Here is a 22,774-nt window from a genome sequence, read left to right on the forward strand (position 1 = left end):
CACAGGCCACTGCATGAGCCCTGCCTGCATATGTGGAGGCCCCTGCTGTGGGCACCTTGTTCCCCTGCGTCACCCTGTCTCACCAGTGTAAGGTGGCACACTGTGCCCATCCCCTCTGGAGGAGGCATGCGGATGTGAGTTCGGCTCACCTGGTCTATTTTCCCATCTTTACAACAGTCAGTGCTGTGGGTGCGAGTGCCCTGGGTAGGGCGGGGATGCGGCCTGCTGGGGCCTCCTCTGTGGGTCCATGTGGTCCTGCTGGTCTCATGGTTGTGGTGATTGTCATCACCCACCCTCCTGGAGCCCATGCTCCAAGAACGGTGTGGCCCACCTGTGAGCTATGTGGACTGGATCCCGACCTTGAAAGAATTTCCTGGGTCACTGTCTCCCAAGAGCCTAGTGCCACCAGGCTTGGAACAGGCCAGAGCTCATCACAGTCAGATGCAGGTGGACCTGAGGCCTCACCTGTGGTTCAGGGACCCACTGGCCATCAGATGCAGGCGGTTGAGAAGCCAGAGGGTGGGTGGACATGAGGCCCAGGGAGGTACTGCTTTCCTCGGGGCTGGGTCCTTGCCAGGCCCTGGGGCACTGCACTGTTCAGCTGCAAGGAGGTGTGGCCAGTGCTTCCGGGTCTCCATCTGGAATTGTCCCAGTGCCCCAGCTGGGAAGGCTCTGGCCTTCAGGCACACTTGTAGCATGAAGGCTTGTCCTCCAGCAGTGCCCACTTCCAGAGGCTGAGGTTGCAGGATATGTTCCAGAAATCCAAGGATGAGAGAACCGTGTTGACTGGCAGGTGTGGTGGTGCACACCTGTACTCCCAGTGACTTAGGAGGCTGAGGCAGGAGGGTCAAAAATTGGGGACTAGCCTGGGAAACCTAGTGAGACCCTTTGTCCCAAAAAAAAAAAAAAAATGTGAGTCCTCACGGTGAGAGGGTGCACCTCAGAGACAGAGTGCAAGGGGCCCTGCCTGCTGAATAGCGTTCCGAGCAGAGTGGGGTGCTGGGGTGCTGGCTGAAGGCTGGAACCCTCATGGCGAGAGCTGCTGGTTCGTCAACCTCCCCCTTGGTGTCTGTTTCATGCCGGATCCTTTTTATTCAGGTCACGCGTGTGAACGGCCAGTGAGGGGTTCTAGCATGCTGCCACCATCCAGGTCTCGGGTCATCTCCAGTGACGGAGCCAGTCGCTTCTCTGGGGGCAGCCTTGTTCCAAGGGGAGGCCCAAGATGTGAGTCGAGGATGTGGGGCTCCCTGGGTGGTGGTGAGCCGCACTGTGGGGCAGGGCAGGACAAGAGGGTGTACATGTTGTGTTTGTGGTGTTGGGGGCCCTCTGGGGCCGGGGCAAGTGGTTGCTGTGACCAGCTTCCGGCCTTGATGAGGTTCCTTTGGACCCACTGTCCCCCCCCACATTCCCCCAGGCTGGGCCCTGTGGCCAGCAGTGTGGTTTCACGGGGAGATGGTGATTCTATGGCAGTGTCGGGTCTGGTCAGCTACTCACCGCAGGGAAGGGGAAAGGTCAGGGTGGACCTCAGCTGATTTTAAAAGCACATTTGAAACTCCCCTTTGGTTTCCTAGTCACTTACAGAGCTTTGGAAAGAAACACCTGGGTCTGGAGAGCAAGATCTGGGTTTGGCAAAAGTGCTTTTCACGGCAGTGATGTGCTGGGGTTTTCTATCCCCTTAGAAATGAAACCCACAGACCTAGATCTAAACACGCCATTTGAAGTAAAAATGGGTGATGCTTTTTAAGTGGCCTTTCCCCACAGTTGTGGATAGCCATCTTGTGTGGGTAGGCCTCTGACTTCATTGGCCTTCAACTGGAGCTCCAGGAGGGAGGCAGAGCCATGGCTTGTTGGAGCTGGGTGGGGCTCTGGGTTCCATCTTGCAAGACCTTGAGGACGCCACTGTCCAACCCCTGAACCTTGAGGCACAACCGAACTCTTCCAGGGACAGAGGCCTGTGTGCTCAGCAGAAGCTCTGAGGGACCCATGACCCAGGGGAGCCATGAGTCTGTTTTGGGCCCGCTCCTCATTTTAATATGGATATTAAATCTTGGAGAGCTCAGACGTGATTCTGGGCTGGACTTCCTCCCATAGGCCTGCGCCCTTAGACGTGGAAATGCCCTTTAGGGGTGGTAAGACATTGGAACCAACTTGTGGCATCTAAAAAGCAATTATATGGCTTTAAACTAGAATGATGGTGAGGGACCTGGCAGTGGCACTTGTGAGGGGAGAGGAGGGCTGCTGGGGGGACGCCCTCCGTGTCTGGTGGAAGGTGGACCTGGCCAGGAGGCCCCTGCAGGCCGGGCTCTGCCCAAGGAAACTTCTGGTGGTGGCTGTGCGCCAGGAGTGCCTGGCTCCTAGGTTGGGGTGTCCCTTTACCTGGCCTTCCTGGCCCGGCAGCTGGATGTCAGGGAGTCTCATGTGTCAGTTCTTGATGTGGCCTTGTCCCTGAAGGTAGTCCCACCGCCACCTGTAGCCCTGCCTCCGTAGGAGATGGGGTGGGGTGAGCACAACTCTGCTTCTGTCACCTACTGGTGGCTTTCCTGGTGCTCAGGGTGTGAGTAGCCCACCCTCCAAGGACATAGGCTGTTCTTGGGCTCAGGTGGTCCAGGGGCATTTGGAGCCAGGCTTGACTTGAACTCCATCTGCCTCTGACACACTGGGAGGCTTCCAGCCAAGGGACACAGCCCCTCATAGCCCCCTGCTCCTGAGCTGAGCTTGACTGGTGACGGCACACGTGGGCTTGGGTGAGGGTGCCCTGAGAGCACAGGATGGTGCCCACCTGCAGGACGCTTCCTGGAGGGGCCGCCTCTGAGCTGCAGCCACATCCTGGCTGGTGTTGGTGCCCTTTAGATCCAAGCACATGAGCCTCCCACCAGAAAGTCACCTAATGGAGTATCTAAGGACCAGACTCCAAATTCTTTTTATCTGAGAGGCTGGTGAAAGAGAGGTGCTGTGGGGCTCAGGCTGGGGAGTTGCTGTCTGTCAGCACCTTAGAACTCGCAGACGGGACCTACAAAGAAGAATCAGATTCACTCTTGGAGCTTCCTGTCTGGATAAAGTGGTTCTGGGTGGCCCACCACTGTCTGCTTGGAGAGCATGGACTGCACACAGCCACCCCTGACTCCTTTTCTGACCCTTCAGCAGGAAAAAATGTGGTCCAAGCACAGAAGCTGGCTGATGTGGACAGCGACTTGGCCGCCATGCTGCTGACCCACGTGAAGGTCGGCCAGGGGCTCCAGGGTGCTGGCCATGAGGCTGATGCTGTCCGTAGGCGCAAGCTGGAGAGGATGCGGTCTGTGCGCCTGCAGGAATCCGGAGGGGAGCCGGGCAGCCGCAGAACAAACATACTGGTGAGGGTCCAGGCTGTGTACCCATGTCTGTCCTCCCCTCCTTCTGGTCCTCTGTCAACTTTCTTCTGAATCCTGGTTACAAGAGACAAGAAAAATGGGACTTTTTAGCCACCAGGGGCAATTTTCAGGTTGGAATTTTCTGGAACTCTTTTAAGTAAAGCTGATTCTTAGGCTTCACTCTTGGAAGTTGCTTCCATTTAGCTTGGCCATGCCTTGGAGCTGGGGTTTTAAGAAAGCTGCAGGTGATTCTGAGGTCCCCCAGATTTGAGGGCCAAGAGCTTAAATGTCTGGGATTATCACTTGAGTCAACTTGACCAAAAGAATCTCCTTTCCTGGTTGAATATCTAAATAGACCTGTAAGGTTTTGCAATGAAGAAACGGGGGGAAGAACGGCCACACCTCATGGTATGTGAACCCATGCTGCCACCAACATCCCTGTGGGCCTCCGGGGTCATGGCAGCATGCACCTGCTTAGCCCCTGCGGGAGCCATGTGCACTGGGGGCGGGAGGAGCCTTGGTCCCTGCCAGGAGCCTGGGGAAGGCAGAGAACCAGCCTGTCAGCCTGTGGGGAAGGAGCCAGTGTAGGTGGGAGGGTGCCGTGGGGGAGAGGTGGGCACGTGAGCTGGTTTTGGTGGGCTTGGCCTCCGGGGCCTCTGCCTGGCCTCCATGCCCACAAGTCCTCCCCAGGCAGGCTCCGTCAGCTGTCTGGCGGGCTCACTGAGGGTTCCCTCAGGGAGTGGTGGGCCTGGGACACAGCGGTCCTCAGTGGCAGTGGCTGTGTGGTGGTGTCCCTATCAATCTGGCTGGCCTGCTGTCACATGGTGTGAGGAGAAGTGAGCCGGCCAGGCGTGGAGGCAGTCAAGCCACAAGCTGTCCCCAGTTTCCCATGATGTTCTGAGCTGGTGGCCGGCAGGAGGTTGGTGAAGTGACTCGAGGGATCTCACATCAGAGGTCCCTGTCACTTCCAGAGTCCTCACAAGTCGGGGCCCTGTGAAGCAGTGCTGCTGTGACGGAGTCAGGCTGTTCTTGTGGGGCCGGCTTGCTGGGCCCCGCCTGGTCCTCTGTGGGGCGAGTTTGCTGCCTCCTGGGATGGCCTTGGCCCCAGGGGCGGTGCAGCAGGCAGGCGGGGGACCCCGGGTCGTCTTGTAGCAGGTGGCACAGCCCCAGGGAGGCAGAGCCAGGCAGGAGGCCACGTGTCGCAGGGCTTCTCAACAGAAGGTCCTGTGGCCTGCGGCTGGGAGCAAGCTCCAGCAACCCGATGCCCCACCCTGTAATACCAGGGGACACTCTGTCCCTGTGCCTCCTCTTCCTTGTGAGGGTCACAGCCTACTGTGTGTCCAGTGCCCATAGTGACTGCCAAGATCAGAGGTAGCCACTGCATGTGTGCAGCCAGAGGCCTGCAGGGAGACCCTGGGTTGAGAGGGAGGCTGCCACTCTTGTGCAGGGTGAGGGGTGCTGTGGGGTTGCAGGGGACAGGAACCCAGCAGGCAGTGGCCTGTGGCACAGGTCCCAGGCCCTCACCCTGGTTTCTGGCCCTGCTGCTCTGCTCAGTGGCTGTCCCCACCCGAGTCCTTTGAAGCAGTAACTGCACAGCCCCAGGCAGGGCCAGCTGTGTTGGTCACCAGGGTCAGGTCCCCCCAGCTGCCCTCTGAATAGCATCCTCACCCTCCACCTCCCTAGGTGGCATCCCCACAGCCCAGGCGTGACACCTCAGCAGCACAGTGATGTTGTGCTCCCAAGAGCCATGCTGTCATGTCAGGCCGAGGGCCATGGAGGGGAAAGCTTGCTTCCCAGAGGTACAGTGAGCAGACGGCCCGTTGTCTCACTGCCTACGTGACGTGCCTGGGCCTGAGCCAGTGTCTAGGACCACAGTGGGAGCGATGAGAGCCGGGGACCAAGGGACCCAGTGGGGACCATCATTGTTTTTTTGCTTTGGCTTCGAGTTGAGGGAGGAACGAGACGGGAGAGCAGCAGCTAACTGCTCTCTTACTGATGACTCTCTGCTGGTGACACTGACCTGGAGCGCTGGCGCGTGTTGGCAGCAGGCAGCTTCCTGACCCTGAGCCTGGGATTTAAGGACAGACCCGCCTGACCTGGGCACTGCCCGGCCTTCTCCACAGGAGGACTGTGAGCCCCTAATCGGGTGCTGGCCAAGAGCAGTGGGAGCACCCGTGCTGTCTGCGGCCGGGGGACCCAGAGGCAGGAGCAGAGGCAGGGCAGCACCGTCCGGCCAGATGATGTCCTGGGACTTTCTAATCAGGAGTCACCCTGTCTCCTGTGGGTGGACAGGGGTGGGGCGTTAGGCTGACAGGGTCCTTGTGGCCTGGAAGGAGACAGGAACGGGCCAGAAGGCCCCCCTGTGGCCCCCAGCGTCCGTTGTGTTCATGTGATACCAAGTATGGTCACCCCATGCCCTCCCTGGACAGCTGGTCTAATAGGCAGTCTTGCACGTGTCTTCAAGTGGGTCACTTCTTAAAGCCTGCCACTGTATCGTCCTGGGGACTGCGCCACTGGTGGGCAGAGGAGGTGTAGGCCCCTCCACTGGGCACACGTCAGAAAGGTGTCCGTTCAACTCCGGGTCCCTCCTCATCCTAACTCATGTCTGGCTCTGTGACCCAGCACCACCATCCAGAGGCTTCACTGCTTGGACAGGTCTCGTGGCCAGATGCCCATAGGAGGCCTCCAGGGGGAGTTGGACACCCTCCACTTCCAACTCCCATCCCTGCAAGGAAAAGGCCAGGGCTTTGGACACTGGCCAGTTGGTATCAGAGTCACTTCCTGGCTGGCTTCAGTCAAGTCTGTGGGAGCTGCAGGCAGCCTGCTCACTGCCGTCCCAGCCCTGCAGCCTTGGCAGGAGTTCTCTGTGCCTGGCCAGGTGGACCTGGGAGCAGCCTCACTTTTTAATGTAAGGCCCAGACGTAAAACAGCTACGGAACGTGCCGGGTTGTAGCTCTGCGTCTCGGGGCGCGTGAGCAGGCGGGGCTGAGCCTCATGCACTTGGACCCAGTGTGAGGCTGCTGGGAACACTGGGATGGGGTGCAGGGGACACGCCTCCTGCAGACATGGTCACAGGCCGGGCTCTCAACACCACGTGGGAACCTGTGGGCCAGCCCTGTCGCCAGGCTGAGGTTTGAGGCCATTCTCTCCTCTTTGAAGCCACAGTGTCCAGCTGCCCTGCTGAGCCTGGGTGCCAGCCTTGCCCCTAGGAGGGGTCTCGGGAGCAGGCAGGGCGCCCCTGCCATGAGGCAGAGAAGCTGGGGTGCCGTGCGGGCCTCCCCATGGAGGGAAAGGTGTGCCCCTTTCCTGTTCTGATGCTGTGAGGCTCTCTGGGCGGGGGGTGGGCTGGTCCCCGAGCCTCAGGCCAAGGCAGGGTCAGTCGTGCTTTTCCGGAAGTCTGATGCCCTGGTGTGGGGCGGCACACAGGCCCCGCCCAGGAGGGCACACACCCGGCCTGTCCAGCCAGCTGGCCTGTGTTTGACAGGCCCAGCAGAGCGTGCGGGCACAGCACTCGCGGGACCTGCAGGTCATTGACGCCTACCGGGAGCGCACCAAGGCCGAGAGCATTGCCAGCGTGCTGAGCCTGGCCGTCACCACGCAGCACACGCTCTACGCCACCCTGGGCACTGCTGAGTTCTTCGAGTTCGCACTCAAGAACCCCCACAACATCCAGCACACGGTGACCATCGAGATCGACAACCCTGAGCTCAGGTGACAGCTCCTGCCTGGCCCCTCGCTGGGTCTGTGCTATGCTGATTCCTGTCCCCCGTGGGGGCGGCTCTGGGGGAGGGCGGCTTTTGCCCACAGCCCCGGCCTCCCCCTGCCTCCCTCCAGTGTCATCCTGGACAGCCAGGAGTGGAGGTACTTCAAAGACGCCGCCGGCCTGCACACACCCCTGGAGGAGGACATGTTCCACTTGCGCGGCAGCCTGGCCCCCCAGCTCTACCTGCGCCCCCGGGAGACCACCCACGTTCCCTTCAAGTACCAGAGCTTCTCTTTGGGTCGGCCAGCCCCCGTACAGGTGTGGCCCAGGCCAACAGGGAAGTTCCTTCCCGGCCATGAAAGAGAGAGTGCTGTCTGGTGCTTGCAGTGTGCCCATGTCTGGCAGGTGGGCTCTGCCCTCCACTCTTGTCTGCCTGCCTTGCCACTTGGCGCCTCCTCTGTACCTGTGCCACACAGGCAGCCCAGGCCCTCCTCTCCTCCCGCCAGGCATGTGTGCAGACCTGGCGACAGTGGGTGGGCTGCCCCACCCTGCTCTGTCCCCTTTGCCTTTACACACCAACCTGGAGGCCTTGGGTGACATGTGTGTGTCCCAGTGTCTGACTGACCTCTGAGGATGCGCTGGGCCAGCTGGCTCTGTGGATGGGCCTGGGATTGAGCAGGCCTTTGCTCCAGGCACAGTGGGGAGACACACTGGAGTCTGTGCCTGGGGGAGGCTGGCTGGCAGCTGCCGGGAGGGCTGGCGTGGGGCATGCAGGGTGGCCTTCAGGAGCTGCCGACTGCGCCTGCGACCTGCTCCTGCTCCGGGGTTCCTCACAGGCCTCTGCTGAGCTGAGCTCCGAGAGGGGCACAGACGCCGGATCACCTTGGAAGTCCAGCGCCACTTTCACCAAGCACGCCAAGGTAGGGACCAAGACGACGTCTCAGTCATCCCACAGCCCTGCAGTGCCGTGCATCCGCCTGTCCTTGGAGGCTGAATGAAGTGTGCTGTGTCTTTGTGGTCCCCGTTTGGCCCTGACTCCTCCCTCTTTCTCTCCCCTCCCAGAGGGAAGAGATCTGGGCCAACTTGGGGCGGGACTGGGCTGGGCAAGGGTTGAGGTGGACGTCCAGCAGGGCAGCCACAGCTGTGTCCAGACGTTGGCAAAAGCTGGTGAAAGCCTGCTTTATTTATTTTTTTTGCCTTTGCTGATGGAACGCGTCTGCCCTTTGTTGGTGCTGTAGAGGATGTCGGGGCTGGGACTCCCACGTGCGGGAAGTCCCAGCCACCACCCTGCTGCCACGACTGTTGGGAGGGGGGTTGTTGGGGCTGCTTCCCCTGCTGTGGGTCTGGGTGGTCAGGGCTGCAGGTCAGCCCTCAGCAGGCAGGTGGTGTGCAGGGTGGGTTTCACTGTGCCCGCGCACAACAGCCAGGGCGAGGTGGGCTTCAAGGAGGGCACAGAGGGTTTTGTTGGGTTTGGTGTCCAGGGATTAGACAGAATGACTCCTTCCTAGAATTTTTGAGACCCTCCTTTGGAGGGGGAGGGGTTAATGGCAACTGTACTTGGGAAGAATCAGATAAGGGAACTTAAAATAATATCTTAAGTATTTTTAGCAAAATAATGATCCTTTTGCATGAATTTGGAGTTTTAAGAAAAGCCTCAGAAATTTTAATGAGTTTACCCATAATTGCTGCAGGGTGGACCTCTGATAGATAAGGACTTCCATCCTGACCATGTGCCGTGGTCCCTGACCCTGAACTAACAAGGACCCCGAGCCTAGTCTGATGTCAGGTGCTCATGGTATTTACAGTTGGACAGTTTGGGTCGGGACCTGCTCTCCTTGGACTACCCATCTCTGAGCCTTGGGTGTTGGTGAACATGTCACCTGCAGAGGCCCCTGTGGCTGGTGGTCCTGGGGGGCTCGGGTGCTGATTCCCTGGCGTACCTGTGGTGAATTCCCTGCCCACTGTCACCTGAGGGCTCACGACCATGCCTGCTGTTCCATGGGTACAGATTGGTGGTCTCCTGTGGTCTCCTGTCAACAGGGCTCCCCCAGCAGCGCTTTGGCCCCCCTGAAGCACGCGAGTCCTGTGAAGTCAGGGCACGTGTGAGGTTCGTTCCCTTCAGTCATCAAAATGATGAGCTGTGACCAGCAGCTGCTTGCCGTGGACGGTGGGTCTCTACTCAGATGCCTCACTCCACGCAGACTTCAGTCCTTAGATGCTGACACGGCCCTCCTTGGCCACTGCCGTCCTTCTCACATTGACTCTTGTGCCTTAAAAAAATCATTTTGAAATAATTTCAAACTTAGAGAAAAGTTGCAAAAATACACAGAGAGTTTTCACGGTGTTTGCCCGGATTTCCTGGTTGCTGACACTGCCCACACTTCCTGATCATCCTCCCCATACGTGTGCATATTTTTTCTTGAAGAGCTGCTTCTTTTTGTTTGTTTGTTTGTTTGTTTGGTACCAGAGATTGAACCCAGGGGTGCTTTACTACTGAGCCACATCCCTAGTCCTTTTTATTTTTGAGACAGGGTCTCACTAAGTTGCTTAGAGCCTCACCAAGTTGGTGAGTGTTGAGGGCCACAGCTGAGTCGGGATGACGCATGGCATTTTTGCCAGAGGTAGTGGTTGAGAGGTGACGCCAGCGAGCCATTAAGGTGATGACTTTTGAGTTCTCGCGGAGTTCCGTTGAGTTCCGGTTGAGTTCTCGCGGGGATTCCTGAAGAGTTGGCATGGGTTGGGGAAGTGCCGGAGGAGGGATTCCTCTTGGTGGTTCCTGGTGGAGCCGTGTGGCGTTCAGGAGAGTTCCCGGGAGCGTGTGTGGAGTGTGCTGGTGGAGTTCAGAAATAAAGTTTGTTCCTGCTTCAGTGGCTTGTGATTTGTGCCCAGCCAGACTGCGGCAGGTGAGGCTGACTTTGAACTTGGAATCCTCCTGCCTCAGCCTCCTGAGCTGTTGGGATTACAGGTGTGCACCATTACGCCTGCTTCTTGAACAGTTTTGAAAATAAATTATTGACCAAATGCTCCCTTGTGCTCTGAAGCTTAGAGCTGGTCTGTCCTGAAAACGTAGAACTGTGAGGATCCTGAATTGGCGTGATCTTGTCACAGGCCCCATCCCCATTCCACAGTGTCCCTCTGGTGCTCGGTCGTTGCCTGCTTGGGCTCCCGGGTGCTGGGTGGTCCTGGCTGCCCTGCTGCCGGGCTCTCCTCTGTGGCCCTGGGGTGCCGAGCTCCTGGCTGGTCGTCTTGCGGAGTGTCCTGTGGGGCTTGCCTGCAGTCTGCTGGCGACTAGAGTCCGCCTGCGCACCTGGGGCAGGGTGCTACCACCCAGCATATGCTTGTTCTCAGAACGCCACGTTGGAGGGAAGGCAGCGTTGATTCGTCCTGTCATGGGAGTGTTAACTTTTTCACTTAGGGTGACATTGCCATGCTTTGTCCCTGTAAAACTACTGAAGTATTCTGTGTTCAGAATTAGAAAGTCATGAGTATTCAAGTATTTTGTCAGAAGATATTCCGAGGCCATGGAAGTATCCCGTTTGTTACAGACGTTCACCCAAGGTAGCAGTGGACATCTTGCCTGAATCAGGGTGCCCTGGGGGTTTTCGGTTCCACCCTCCTCTCTGGCGGTTGCATTCTGAGACGGAGCCTTGCCTTCACCCCCCCCCCCCACTCAGTTTTGCATCTTATGGGCTGTTCATTCCTATCTTACTGGTTTGTCACTGCCATTGTTTATTTTGCTGCTGACATTTGCATTGCCCCCGTCTGACAAGTGGCAGCCCCTTCAAGCTGGCACCTGTCTTGTTCCGCGTCCCTGCCATCCTTCGAGCCCTTCTCTCTGCCTGGCATAGCAGGGAATACAAGCTCCTCTCGTCTCTCCCTGCCCATCTCAGAGTCAGAGCAGGACGATAGTTAGAAACCAAGGTTGGTCCTTGGAGTGCTCACTGCTGCTGGGTGCTGGGGTGTCACTACTGCTCAGCAGAGGGGCCCAGGAGGCATATGCCTATATGGACATGCACACCCACACATGCGTATGTCCTTGTGCATGTGACATGGAGATATCTGTGTGTGTGCACACGTGTGCACAGACCTTGTTCTAACTGTATGGGTTGAAGACCATAGACTCACACTGTGCTTCAAGACCAGGTCAGCACCACAGGGTTTATTCCTGTTGTCTTTCCCCATGTTTGAACCCCAGTGTCTGATAGTGAGGGACCTGGCTCCCACTGTCTTTGACATATTTACTTATTTGCCTAGTTTTCCTATATCTAGCCAGTCTTTGACCACCCTGGTCAGACCCCTTTGGCCCTGAAGCCACCGGCCATGCTGGCAAGTGTGTGTCCATCTGTGTATTTCAGAGTCCCGGACAAGAGTACTGCAGCTTAGGGCTTCTAGCAGTGCATTTGCCCTAGGGTCCCTGTCCTGTACTTTAGACTTACTGGAGGAATTCTCCTCTGTGATGGTGCCACCAGCTTGGAGTACTGCAAGCTCTGTTGCTTTGTTTTCGTAATAGAGCTTTCCTCTTTATTTCTAAAAATTAACCAAGGAGTTCACAGACTGTCAAACAAGACAGAAAGCTCTTGAATCTGTGCTGCTTGCCACTGCCTCCGGGGTCACATGTGCATGCGTGTGCTTGTGTATGTATGCCTTTGTGGAGGACGAAATAAAGATAAATAAGCACCACTCTTGAATGTAAGTTTTTTGCAATAACTTTTTGAAGAGGAGGCTTTCTGTTCTGAGCCTTCTTTTTTTCATACCAGGGGTTGAATTCAGGGACACTCATCCTCTGAACCACATCCCCAGCTGTATTTTGTGTTTTATTTAGAGACAGGGTCTCACTGAGTCGCTTAGTGCCTTACTTTTGCTGAGGCTGGCTCTGAATTAACGATCCCCCTGCCTCAGTCTCCCGAGCCGCTGGGATGACAGGGGTGCATGACCACATCTGGCCCGTTCTGAGCCATCTTGGTTTCAGCACAGCCTGCTTCTCTGTCTGGAAAGCCCTCAAGCAGAGGGCTCAGTCCTGAACACAGCTGCCCATTACCACCATGGCCTGGTGAGGGCGATGGCGAGGCCCTCTGAGTGACTGCCACACACCCAGGGGGGACTGCAGCGGGGACAGCATTTAAGGGGCATGCCTTACTTGAGAGGATGGCAGCAGCACGTTCACTGTCCACTCCGGACCCCAGTGCCCTGTACTGTGAACGCTGTCCCTGCGTCTCTGACAGTGCCTGTCTTGTGCCTCTCTGGAGGAGGGCAGTGAGATCTCTGTGCTGCCTTGGGAGGGACGTGAGGCTGCACAGTCTGTGCTCCTGTCCTGAGGCCTGGCTGCTGCTGTCCTGCAGGTGCTGTTCCGGGCCAGCAGTGGGAAGCTCCTTGCTATGCTCCAGCTGACCGTGGAGCCCCAGCCCCATGTTGTGGACCAGATCTTCCGCTTCTACCACCCGGAACTCACCTTCCTGAAGAAGGCCATCCGCCTGCCTCCCTGGCACACGCTTCCCGGCAAGTCCCCTGCCGTTCCTGTGGTGGCCTCTGGCAGGTTCAGCTGGTTGGAAGAGGCCTCTGCCCCAGGTGGCAAGTGGCATCATGGAGTCCCCCATGCTGTGTGGCAAACCCCGCCACCACCCTTCTGCCTCCTCTGATGCCACCCTTCCAACCCTAAGAGCTGTGCGCCAGGGCCTGTCCCCATAAGAAGTGAGGGCATGGAGATGGCTCCCCCCCGGGGCTCTCCAACGTTCTGGCAGGTACCTTCACAGCCAGGTGAGGCCTCTGTGCTTGGTGGGGCTCCTGTTCACCTCTAGGTCACTCCCTTTGGGTGACTCTCCATGGAAGGGGCTGGAAGGTCATCCCCGGGACCCCAAGGTGATGATCGAGCTGCCCTGTACTGCCCTCACCCAGTTGAATGACCCTGGTCCCTCTGCTGTTTCCTCCTGGGTCTGTCTCCCACCCCCGTGGGGACGCTGTAGGTCAGGCTGTCGGCTCCTGTGCCCGCGACTTGCAGCCTGCATTGCCCACAGGCTGCGCTAGGCGGGTGGCCACATTGTCCCCTTCCCTGTTGCAGGTGCCCCAGTGGGAACGCCTGGCGAGGACCTCCCCATCCACGTGCGATGCAGCGACCCCAATGTCCTCTGTGAGGCCCAGAGTGTGGTATGTCGTGGGGACGCTGTCCTCGCCCCATGTCGCTTCTGCTGGGGTTTTAGCTGAGTGGCTTCTTTTCAAGGTAGTGAAGGGCTCTGGGGACACCCTTGAGGGCTTCCCGAGCAGGTCTGATCAGTCCTCTGATCAGCTGCATTTAAATTTTAAGAAAAGGCACGAAGCAAAGTGAATAAAACGAATGGTAATTAAGGCACTTATTAATTACCGTCGTCAAGGGATGGTGGCAGTAACTCTGCTATGACTAGCTGGGAGCCTGGATAAAATCTGTGCAATGTAATTATTGAAATCAACATAGAACCAAGGAGCTGCCGACTGCTCCCTCACTGAACAGGCTGGTGAATGCTGACGAGTGCCAGGAGGATGCACCTGGGGAGGGGCTCCCACCTGCCCCGGCTGCACACCTGCCCCGGCTGCACACCTGTCCTGGCTGCACACCTGCCCCAGGTGCACACCTGCCCCAGCTGCACAGGCCTCAGGCAACTTTAGGGGCCAGACTAGGGTTAGAGGGGGGAGGCAGGTGGTGGCCCCCATGTCCCCCACGTCTGCTTGGCAGGGCCCTGGGGAGCCCCGGGATGTGTTTCTGAAGGTGGCCAGTGGTCCAAGCCCAGAGATGAAAGACTTCTTTGTCATCATTTATGCGTGAGTACTCAAGACAACAGATCTGGAAAGGGCAGGCGGGGCTGGGAGGGGCAGGTCAGGGCTGCTGGTGGATGGGGGGCCGTGCCCATCTGAGAGGCAGGACTGCTGAGTTCTAGGGCCAGTAGGGCCCTGCAGAGGGCATCCTCTGCTGGAGCAGCACAAGTGGCTGGAGAGACTTGGATGCTCCCTGTGCCCACCCAGGGAAGGGTCAGCCCAGGAAGCCTGGCAGCTGTTTCCTCCCCAGTTTATGGGCTGAACCCCTGGAGGGATTGGAGTTGGGAGTGGCTGACACTACCCCAAGACCATGATCAAGTTGCCCAGTTAGACAGCTGCAGTCCCTTCACTGTCTCCTCCTGGGCCCTGTCTCCCAGCCATTTGGAGCCCTCTAACTGGTGCGAGCCGGGAGATTTCCTGCAGGGCTTCCAAGACAGGCCAGGGTAAGGGTAAGCTGCATCCAGGGTGAGGGGCTGCACCAGCCTCCCCTGCCATGAGAACACCTCATCCCTGACTCCTCCTAACAACCCCTGGAGGTGGGTCACTGGCCCTGCTTTGCGATGCAGTCATGAAGTTTCACAGCCCTGTGTTCAGACCTGTGACCTCCGTCCCCCCGTCCCCTACGCGCAGCCCACCACCCTTCACAGCTGTTCCGAGGCATTTGGGCCAGCTCAGGCTCTCCTTCATCCCATGTGTACTGCCTGTACCACAGTCCTAGGTGCAGGGACAGGCAGTGTCTCAGCCCCGCCAAGGGCTTCCGTGTAGGTGGGCAGGTGGAGGCCAGGGCGGAGGCAGCTGGCCCAGCCTGGCCTCCTCGGCTCTTGCCCCCGCCCCTGCCCCCCACCTCTCAGCACACCCACCTCTCAGGGGCTTTTGCTGTCTCTCTGAGGATGCTTGCAGACAGCCCCTGTCCCTCGCAGGGACCGCTGGCTGGCAGTGCCTGTGCAGACGTGGCAGGTCTGCCTCCACTCCCTGCAGCGCGTCGATGTGTCCTGTGTTGCGGGCCAACTGAGCCGCCTGTCCCTTGTCCTCCGGGGGACACAGAGAGTGAGGAAAGTGAGAGCTTTTGCCTCGCATCCCCAGGAGCTGCAGGTGAGCCTCCTCCCTGCCGAAGTGCCGCAGTGTCCTCCCAGGCCTAAGCTGGCTTTGCTAGGCATGCCGGTGCGGCCACGGGACAGGTGCACCTGAAGGCTTGGATCTGGAGTCTGGGAAGGACTCTGGGATCGGAGACGCCCCGGGGACACAACATGAGGCCATGCAGATTCCCACCCACAGGCCTGTGTTCAGAACCCAGGTTGCTTAGGGAAGGGTCACCATGGGTGGGCCTTGCCTACCACAGACCCAAAGTGCGGGAACAGGGGCCAGGCTCTAGACCCGGGTGGCTCCTGAGCCTGTTGAGCTGTCACCTGAACAACCTGGTGACTTTGAGTTGCCCTGGTTGGTGGGATTGGGTACCTGGGAGACTCTGTGTCTGTGAACCCAGAGGCTGCAATCTGACTCTCCCCTTGCTCCTGAAGACAGACCCCGCAGGTGTCTTTGTGCTGCCGCCGCATGGGGTGCAGGACCTGCATGTGGCCGTGAGGCCCAGGAGGGCCGGCAGCCGCTTCATCCACCTTAACCTGGTGGACGTGGACTACCACCAGCTGGTGGCCTCCTGGCTCCTGTGCCTCTCCTGCCACCAGCCGCTCATCTCCAAGGTCTGTGTGAGGCTGCGGGAGGAGGCACTGCAGGACTTCTCTGTGCTCTTCAGGTGACAGGGTGTCACCTGGATGTCACCTGCCCTGTGCCCTGGGCTGTCCCGATCCGGGGCTGTGTGGGGCGGGGTGGGGGTGCTTGCTCCTGCACCGTCTGTCCCTGTCATCTACGTGGATGTCCTGGTGTCTGGGGCTGGGCTCAGGAAGTTCTTGGAGAAGGAGCCCTGGGCCGTGACTGGGACCTGGCCCACCCTCCCCAGGCCTTTGAGATCACGATGGCGGTGGGTGAAGGGAAGGGCGTCAACAAGCGGATCACCTACACCAACCCCTACCCCACCCGGAGGACCTACCGCCTGTACAGCGACCACCCTGACCTGCTGCAGTTCAAGGAGGACACCTTTCAGGTGCTGCAGGGCTGCACGGGGGCCTTGGGAGGCGTGTGGGAGGGCTGGTGCTGGGTGCTCAGTGCTGCATCCAGGAGGGGTGAGTCTGGGGATGGTGGCAGGTGCCCCAGCCCCCTGGTGAGGTGCCAGGAGGCAGGAGACTCACTGAGAGCCCACCGCCTCTCGCTGGAGATCCTGGCTGGGAGCACTGTTGCAAGGGGCCTTGGTGGCTTTGCCCCTCTGCAGCTCCTCACTGTTGTGCCCAGATCCGAGGCCGTCCCCCATCAGGAAAGTTGAGGGTGCGTCCTGCGGTGGTAGTACCTCAGGGGTCCGCAGGCAGCCAGCTTCTGAGAGGGCAGGCTGGTGGCTGGGGTCTCCACAGCAGTGTTGGGAGGGAGCTCAGGAGAGGAGCGGCCTCCAGCCCCAGCAGTGCTGCCCATGCAGGCCTAGTGCCCGTCCCTCCAGGCACTGGGTCCCGGGCTGGTCATGGACGTCCTTTGTCAGCCATGTGCCCCACCTGCCCATAGGGAGCCTACCTCACCCTGAGTCACCTCTCTGGACGCTGCTGTGAGGCTGGTGTAGCTCAGTGTGGAGGCCTGCCTGGCACCCTGAGCCTGGGTTCCATCCCTAGCCCTGAGAAGCTGCTGGTAAAGTGGGCGCAGCTCAGGGTGGACACGGGGGCCTCAATGCTTCTTCCAGGTGGGAGGTGGCGAGACCTACACCATCGGCCTGCGGTTTGCGCCGGGCAGGAGAGTGGGGCAGGAGGAGATCCTGATTTACATCAATGACCACGAAGACAAGAATGAAGAGGCCTTCTGCGTGAAGGTCATCTACCAGTGAGGGGCCGGCGGCACCTGCCACACACGCCTGCCCTGCGGACCTCCCCTGCCTCTCCTCTCCCCAGAATGTGGCCTTGCCCTGGTGGCCTGGGCCTGGCTTAGGGAGGAGCATGTGTACCCTGGTCATTTTTGAAATGCCTGTGTCCAGCCTAGGGCTGCCAACACTGACCAAGGCCACAGGGTGAGTTCTCAGCGTGAACAGGAATCTGGTGGCCTCCAGTCACCTTATTCTACCTGAGGTGTGCATGAGGCCCACTGGTCCCTCTGTAGCCCATGGAGGTTGTCACTATTTGTAACTTAGTTTTGATTTTTTTTTTTAGCAAAATGTATTTTATGAATCATCTAAATGGCAAAATTATGTTTTTCTTACTGGATTTTATATGAACAAAATGAACTTTATTTGCTACACAGTGTTTTATACTGATATCACTTTGTGTTTAAGATCAGACCATCTGAACGCTGGCTTGTGTTCCCTTCTGGTGGTTCTTATTTTCCTTATTCCCTGCGGACCTGCTGTCAGAGGGTTTTCCCGTCTGCAGGTTAGCCTGGACTGCCCTGGATTGCCAGGAGGGCCCAGCCCTGTGCCCTCTTGAGAGTCCCCTCGGGCCTGGCCCCAGGGCAGAGCTGAGGGACACCACTGAGACTGCGAGGGCCTCCAGAGCACTGCGCTGGGGGTGGGAGTGCAAGGGGTGCAAGAGTGGAGGTGGCCTGCGTGCCTGCAGCGACCTCATGGAGCACACATGTGCTGTGGGGACGTGCAGTGACGAGTGTCCCTAGAGCCAGTGCTGGCTGCCGTGTGTCTTTCAGGAATGGCTTGCATGCTGTACAGGGGCCTGAAGGAGGGAGCTGTGGCCTTTTCCTGCTCCCTCTATAGGGTCCTTGTGCCCAGTGCTGCACTCTGCTGGGGCTGTGTCGGCCTCTGGCCCCTCGAGTGCCCTGACAAGCAGCAGTGGAGGGTGGTTTGCTTGTGGGTGGGCCCACTGCCAGGTCCTGCTTGGGCGGACGCTGAGGTTGCGCAGTCTCCATGGAAGAGGCCCGTGGAGTCCCAAGAAGCCAATGCGCATGCCAGGAGGCCCTGTGGTGGGGCGTGGTGTTGAGCTCCTGCTCTCAGCACTTCCACAGGGAGCGGAAGCCACTGCAGGACCGTGGGCTGCCATGGCCTGCGCCCTCAGTGCTCGGGGAGGTGGGGAAGGCTGTCGGAGGCCCTGGGCAGGCACGGCCTGGGGGCAGGGCCCGCTGCAGCCTCCTGTGAGGACACGCAGCCCTGGAGCATGAGGTGGGCACATAGGGCACGGGAGGGCCTCCCAGACAAAGAACAGAGGAGGGCCTTGGCCCTGGGGGGTGCATGGTGTCAAGGTCACCGCGCTGGGCCATTATGGGAGGCTCAGGCCCACCTGAGAAGCTGACCCGGGCACAACAAGATCCTTGCAGGCCGGGATAGGGCTTTTGTCTTTATCAGGAAGTACCAGGAGCTTCTCAGAGGTTCAAAGCAAGGGGTAGGGAGGTGAGGGGCAGTGTCATGTTGGAATTCTGGGAGAAGGTGGGCAGTGGTGTGGAGGGCCACGTGGAGCCGCCCAGACGCAGGCACAGCAGAGGCTGTTGTAGCAGGGAGATGGCGGGTGGGGAGGGTGGCTGTGTTTGGCTGGGCTGTGCGTGACAGAAACCCCAGCACCACCGTCTCAGGCAAGGTGGACGCTGATTTCTCACACCCACACTCCTGCAGGCGACCAGGACTGATGAGCGCTCATTGTCCCTGTGCTTGGGTGTTCTCTTTCTCCAGTTGCCTCCTGACCCGGAGAGGGTGGAGGGCGACCCTGGCAGGCTGGCTCCTTACGCGTGGACAAAGGCACCCGTCCTGTGAGGCTCCTGGTCCTCGGGCACAGGCGGGTTGTTCTTCATAGAGATGGCCCCTGTGGCCGGGAGCTGGGTGATGCAGGGAGCCACCTCTGCTCCCCGAGGGCTGATTTCATCTGATGGCCGAGCAGCTTCCTGCGCTGGCTGCAGGCCCCGCCGCCACGGTGCCCTGCGCCTTGGGCAGGAACACCCGGGGGCTACAGCACCTTGGAAGGTGACTCATGCAGCCTGTACCTTTTAAAGGAGCCGTGGTCCTGCAGCCTGGCTGCTCCCCTCTTGGCAGAGCAGAGGGAGTGGGTCCTCCGCCAGCCCCTTAGGTGCTCCAGAGCTGGAGGCCCACCTGCCCTGCAGACGCTTTCTCCCAGGTGCATTTTCATGCGGAAAGTCAAGGGCTGCTGCTTTGCTAGAGGTGGCTCTACCGGATCTTCCTTGTCCTTGGAAATGGTGGCGTCTCAGGAGCTCCTGGCCTTGTCCAGTCTGTAAAGCGTGGACTGAGATGGGCTGCCATTGGGCCCTCGGCTCAGCTCTGAGATACGGGCTCTGCCCGAGATATGGTGCCGATAGAGCTGGGTGCTGGGTGCCTGCACGGCCACCGCCCCCTCCCTGGGCTTGCTGTGCACAGCTCCCAGGTGGTGCTGTTTTCCTCCCGTGCAGAGGAGGGCGCTGCAGCTCCCGGGAAGACCAGGCTGGAGCAGGCAGCAGGTGCCCCTCCTGGGTGGGTGGGGCTGGCTCCTGACAGCAGTGAGCTCCTTTGGGGCTAGAGGACACCTGACCATCACCTGAGCTCAGAGGCCCACAAGGAGGAAGGGGCCTGGCCACACTGCCTTACCCCCCAGCATGCACCTGCTCACACCCTCATCCCATCCACCTAGTGTGCAGAGGGCTCCTCCCTGAGACAGACACTGTCCCTGCCCTGAGAGGTGGCCTTTGGTGGGGCCCAGTGGCCAGTGGACATGTGGTGCCCTGTGGGACATTGAAGCTGTGAGGAAGGGGTATTGGTTTAGAAAAGGGCTCGAGTCCTCTCTGAGCAGGGGACACTTGGGCAGAGGGGGCCCGCTGGCAGAGAGCAGCCAGGAGCAAAGGGACTTGGGCAGGCAGAGAGGAGCCAGGCTGTAAGTGGGCTTCCGGGCTGGTGGTTAGGTGCACAGGCATCCGCTTGACCCTGCTGGGCCCCAGCCCCAGCACCTGGTCAACATGGAGCCCAGACCTCACAGAGAGGCCTGCTCTCTCCACAGCCTGCCTCTCCTGGGGGGTGCCTCCTGCTGCCACCCGCATGCAGAAGAGTTTTGGTGCGTAGCCTGCGATGTGGGGCGTCCCTTTGCCCTCTCACATGCTAGGGCATCCGGGGAACAGGGCTCTGCAGGCACAAAGCCCAGTCAAGGCCACTGTGCGCCTGGGTGTGCAGACGTTCTGAGTGGCATTGTCATTTATGCTCCAGCTGCAGGCTGGCCTCCTCCCGCCCAGCCCTCTTTCAAAGCAGGGTCAGGTTTCGGGGGCGTTTCTGGTAGCAGTAGCTTATCTCCTCCCTCCTCCCACGCTGCCGAAAGTGTGTTCCACTAAATGGAGTCAAACAGAAGCCAGGGAGCTGCTTTGGCTTCCCATGCCTGATGGAGGTTCCATGTTGTTTGCCTTTATTTAGAAAGAAACCCAGGCACTTGAAACTGTTGCTCTGATTCCAAGTGGCTGGGGAAAGGGCCACCAGGTTTCCCCAGCGGGCAGAGGCGGTGAACTCTGACCCTGTCGCAGCCTTAAATATTTTTAAGTGAAACAATTGAAATGTTTTAAATCTTTGGCTCTTTCTGACCTCAGCACAACAGTGCATCCGGCTTCCCCATTTGGAGCTTGGGTTCTGGCCTTGGCTGCTGGGTGCTGGTACTTCTGGCCTCTTAGGGGCTGGATACTGAGGCCACAACTGGCATCAGGTAACAATCCTCATGCCACTTTGGACCACCGGGTGGTCGTTGGGAAGAAGGAAGGGGGAGGCCAGAGAGTCCACCATGAGGGAGGCTCTGCTGGACTGGCCTCCATGAGGCCACAGCAGCCGTGGAAGTGGACAGGGTGGACGATCCCAGAGAGAGCCAAGCCTCACGCTCTGTCGCTGCCTCTGCGCACTGCTGGTGGGGGCGGCAGCGCGGCCCCCGGGGACCCTGTCCAAACATCCTCCTAGCTCTGAGCCTGGGTGAAGGATTCGTTTGGGCCATGACTCTAAACACATATCTGGGGTCGGTTTTACTTTGGCAAATCATCCATTTAGCTGGTCATCTCAACTAATTCCCATAAGTCAGACCATGGATCAGATTCTGTTAAAAGAAGAAATGAAGTTCTTTTAAAGTGTATTTCCCCCCACCCCAGGTCTTTGCACTTTTATTTATTTACTTATTTGTACCAGGGATTGAACCCAAGGGCACCTGGCCACCGAGCCACACCCCCAGCCCTATTTATTTATTTATTTATTGGTACTGAGGGTTGAACACAGGGGCACTGAGACCGGGGTGACCTGCCAAGATGTCGATCAGCCTGCTGACTGCAAGACTCATGGAGCAAGGCTCCACCTCTGATCCCTGATCCCTGCCTTTGCTGTATCCCCTTAAATAAACCAGGGAGCTCTGTGTGGACTTGACCTATCAGATGCTCCATCCTTTAAAACTAACTCTGACTCTGTCTTTTGTTCTTCACGAATTATTCTAGACTTTAATTTCCTAGGTGGCTCACGTCCTCCTGAGCAGGAAGAAAAACCCCCTAATGGGTGTTTTTAGTAGTGGGCAACACGAGGGTGGCTTGTTGTCCACATGTGTGGGTGGGTGGGGTTTCAGCATCGTCTTGATCATGGTGGCCTGATGGCCCTAGAGCAACCTCGCTGGTCCCCTGCGTGTTTCCGGCTGTCACTCAGCGAGCCTTAGTGTGCACATGCAGCTTTGCCTCTGGACCCTGGTGCCAGGGATGTGCCTGGCGCCGATTTTATCCTGAGATAAAGGAGGGGCTTTCCGGTCAGGACGCAGTCACTGTCGTGGCCCAGTGTGTGGGGCTCCGACTGGTCTTGCTGCCCCAGTAAGTTCTGGGTCCATCTGTCTTTCTGGCCTTGGGCTCTGTGGGGCTGGGCTGTTCTGGGCAAGTGTGTGCATGACAAACCTCAGGTTTACTGCTGTGTCCACATCTCTGTCCCTTTTAGAAGGATCCTGGAGGAGAGGGCTGCACTGTTAGGAGACCATCTGTTTCAGGTTGGGGTCCCCAGGAGCAGGTTACCCCCGAAGCACAGTAGGGAGGAGGCAGGGAGAGGAAGGAGCAGAGGCCGTTCCTGGACGTGCTCTCCCCTCCCCTTTCTCTGGTCCGCCTCCGCCCAGGTCTTCTGTTTCCTTTTCATTTACAGCTCAGGGGCAGGAGAAGGAGGGTCATCCCGAAGCCCTGGCCAGGCCTGCTGATGTCCAAGTGGCCTGGGGGTCACTGTGCTCATGGGCACCGCGTCCGGGTCCCTGAGGGCACACTTAGGCTGACCTTCGCCTGACCTCCGCCTGACCTCCGCCAGGTTCTTGCTACAGTGAAGACTCCCAACATACCAGCTCCTTTCTGAGCACATGGAGTCATTAAGCTGGGGACCAGCCACTGGGCCAGGTGTGTCCCTGCAGCCGCGGTCTGTGCTGGCTCAGCAGGTCTCCGGTAGTGTCCCGGGGCGGGCTGGGGGGTAGTGGTGCAGGAGGGAGCCCCACCCCACTCATCTTCTGTGGCTCCATTTTCTGTGACTGGGCTGCCAAGACAGGATGCAGGAGACGGCTCATTGGTTGACTGTGTGTCTCTAGAACTCACAGTTCTGGGGGCCAGAGGCCCAAGGTCAAGGTGCCAGCAGACTCTGAGTCTGGCAAGGGCTTGTTCCTCGCATTTAGTGTCTTCTTGCTGTGTCCTCACCTAGCCACAAGCAGGCAGGTCACCAACCCTACTCACAACCTAACCCCAGGGAACCCACCCTCTCCTCACCATTGCCTGGGTGGTTAGGAGTCCACCTGTGAGTTCTGGGGACACAGGTATTCGGGCCACAGCACTCAACCCCACCTTGGCCTGACCTAGACTCGACTCAGGAGCTGAGGGTGGCCAGGCAGAAGGCCCGGCTGCGTGGGGGTTGGGGAGGGCGCAGGCAGCTCTCTAGAGGCTGGACCCTGGGGCTGTAGCAAGGAGGAGA

General features: G+C 58.9%; 1 protein-coding gene across 1 annotated transcript in view; it reads left to right on the forward strand.

Moving 5' to 3' along the window:
- The window catches only part of NPHP4 (nephrocystin 4), a 105,963-nt gene extending 84,768 nt beyond the window's left edge, over positions 1-21,195 (forward strand). Inside the window, exons 20-31 of the mRNA XM_081306819.1 lie at positions 1,099-1,224; positions 3,142-3,350; positions 6,832-7,058; positions 7,182-7,368; positions 7,887-7,970; positions 12,390-12,546; positions 13,106-13,191; positions 13,754-13,839; positions 14,754-14,925; positions 15,351-15,530; positions 15,788-15,931; positions 16,610-21,195. Coding sequence (XP_081162945.1) covers positions 1,099-1,224; positions 3,142-3,350; positions 6,832-7,058; positions 7,182-7,368; positions 7,887-7,970; positions 12,390-12,546; positions 13,106-13,191; positions 13,754-13,839; positions 14,754-14,925; positions 15,351-15,530; positions 15,788-15,931; positions 16,610-16,750 — 1,799 coding nt within the window. The 3' untranslated portion in view covers positions 16,751-21,195. The remainder of the gene's footprint in view (positions 1-1,098; positions 1,225-3,141; positions 3,351-6,831; positions 7,059-7,181; positions 7,369-7,886; positions 7,971-12,389; positions 12,547-13,105; positions 13,192-13,753; positions 13,840-14,753; positions 14,926-15,350; positions 15,531-15,787; positions 15,932-16,609) is intronic.
- The last annotated feature ends 1,579 nt before the right edge of the window (positions 21,196-22,774 follow it).

Source organism: Spermophilus citellus (assembly GCF_964194105.1).
Source record: "Spermophilus citellus genome assembly, chromosome: 9".
Classification (NCBI taxonomy): domain Eukaryota; kingdom Metazoa; phylum Chordata; class Mammalia; order Rodentia; family Sciuridae; genus Spermophilus; species Spermophilus citellus.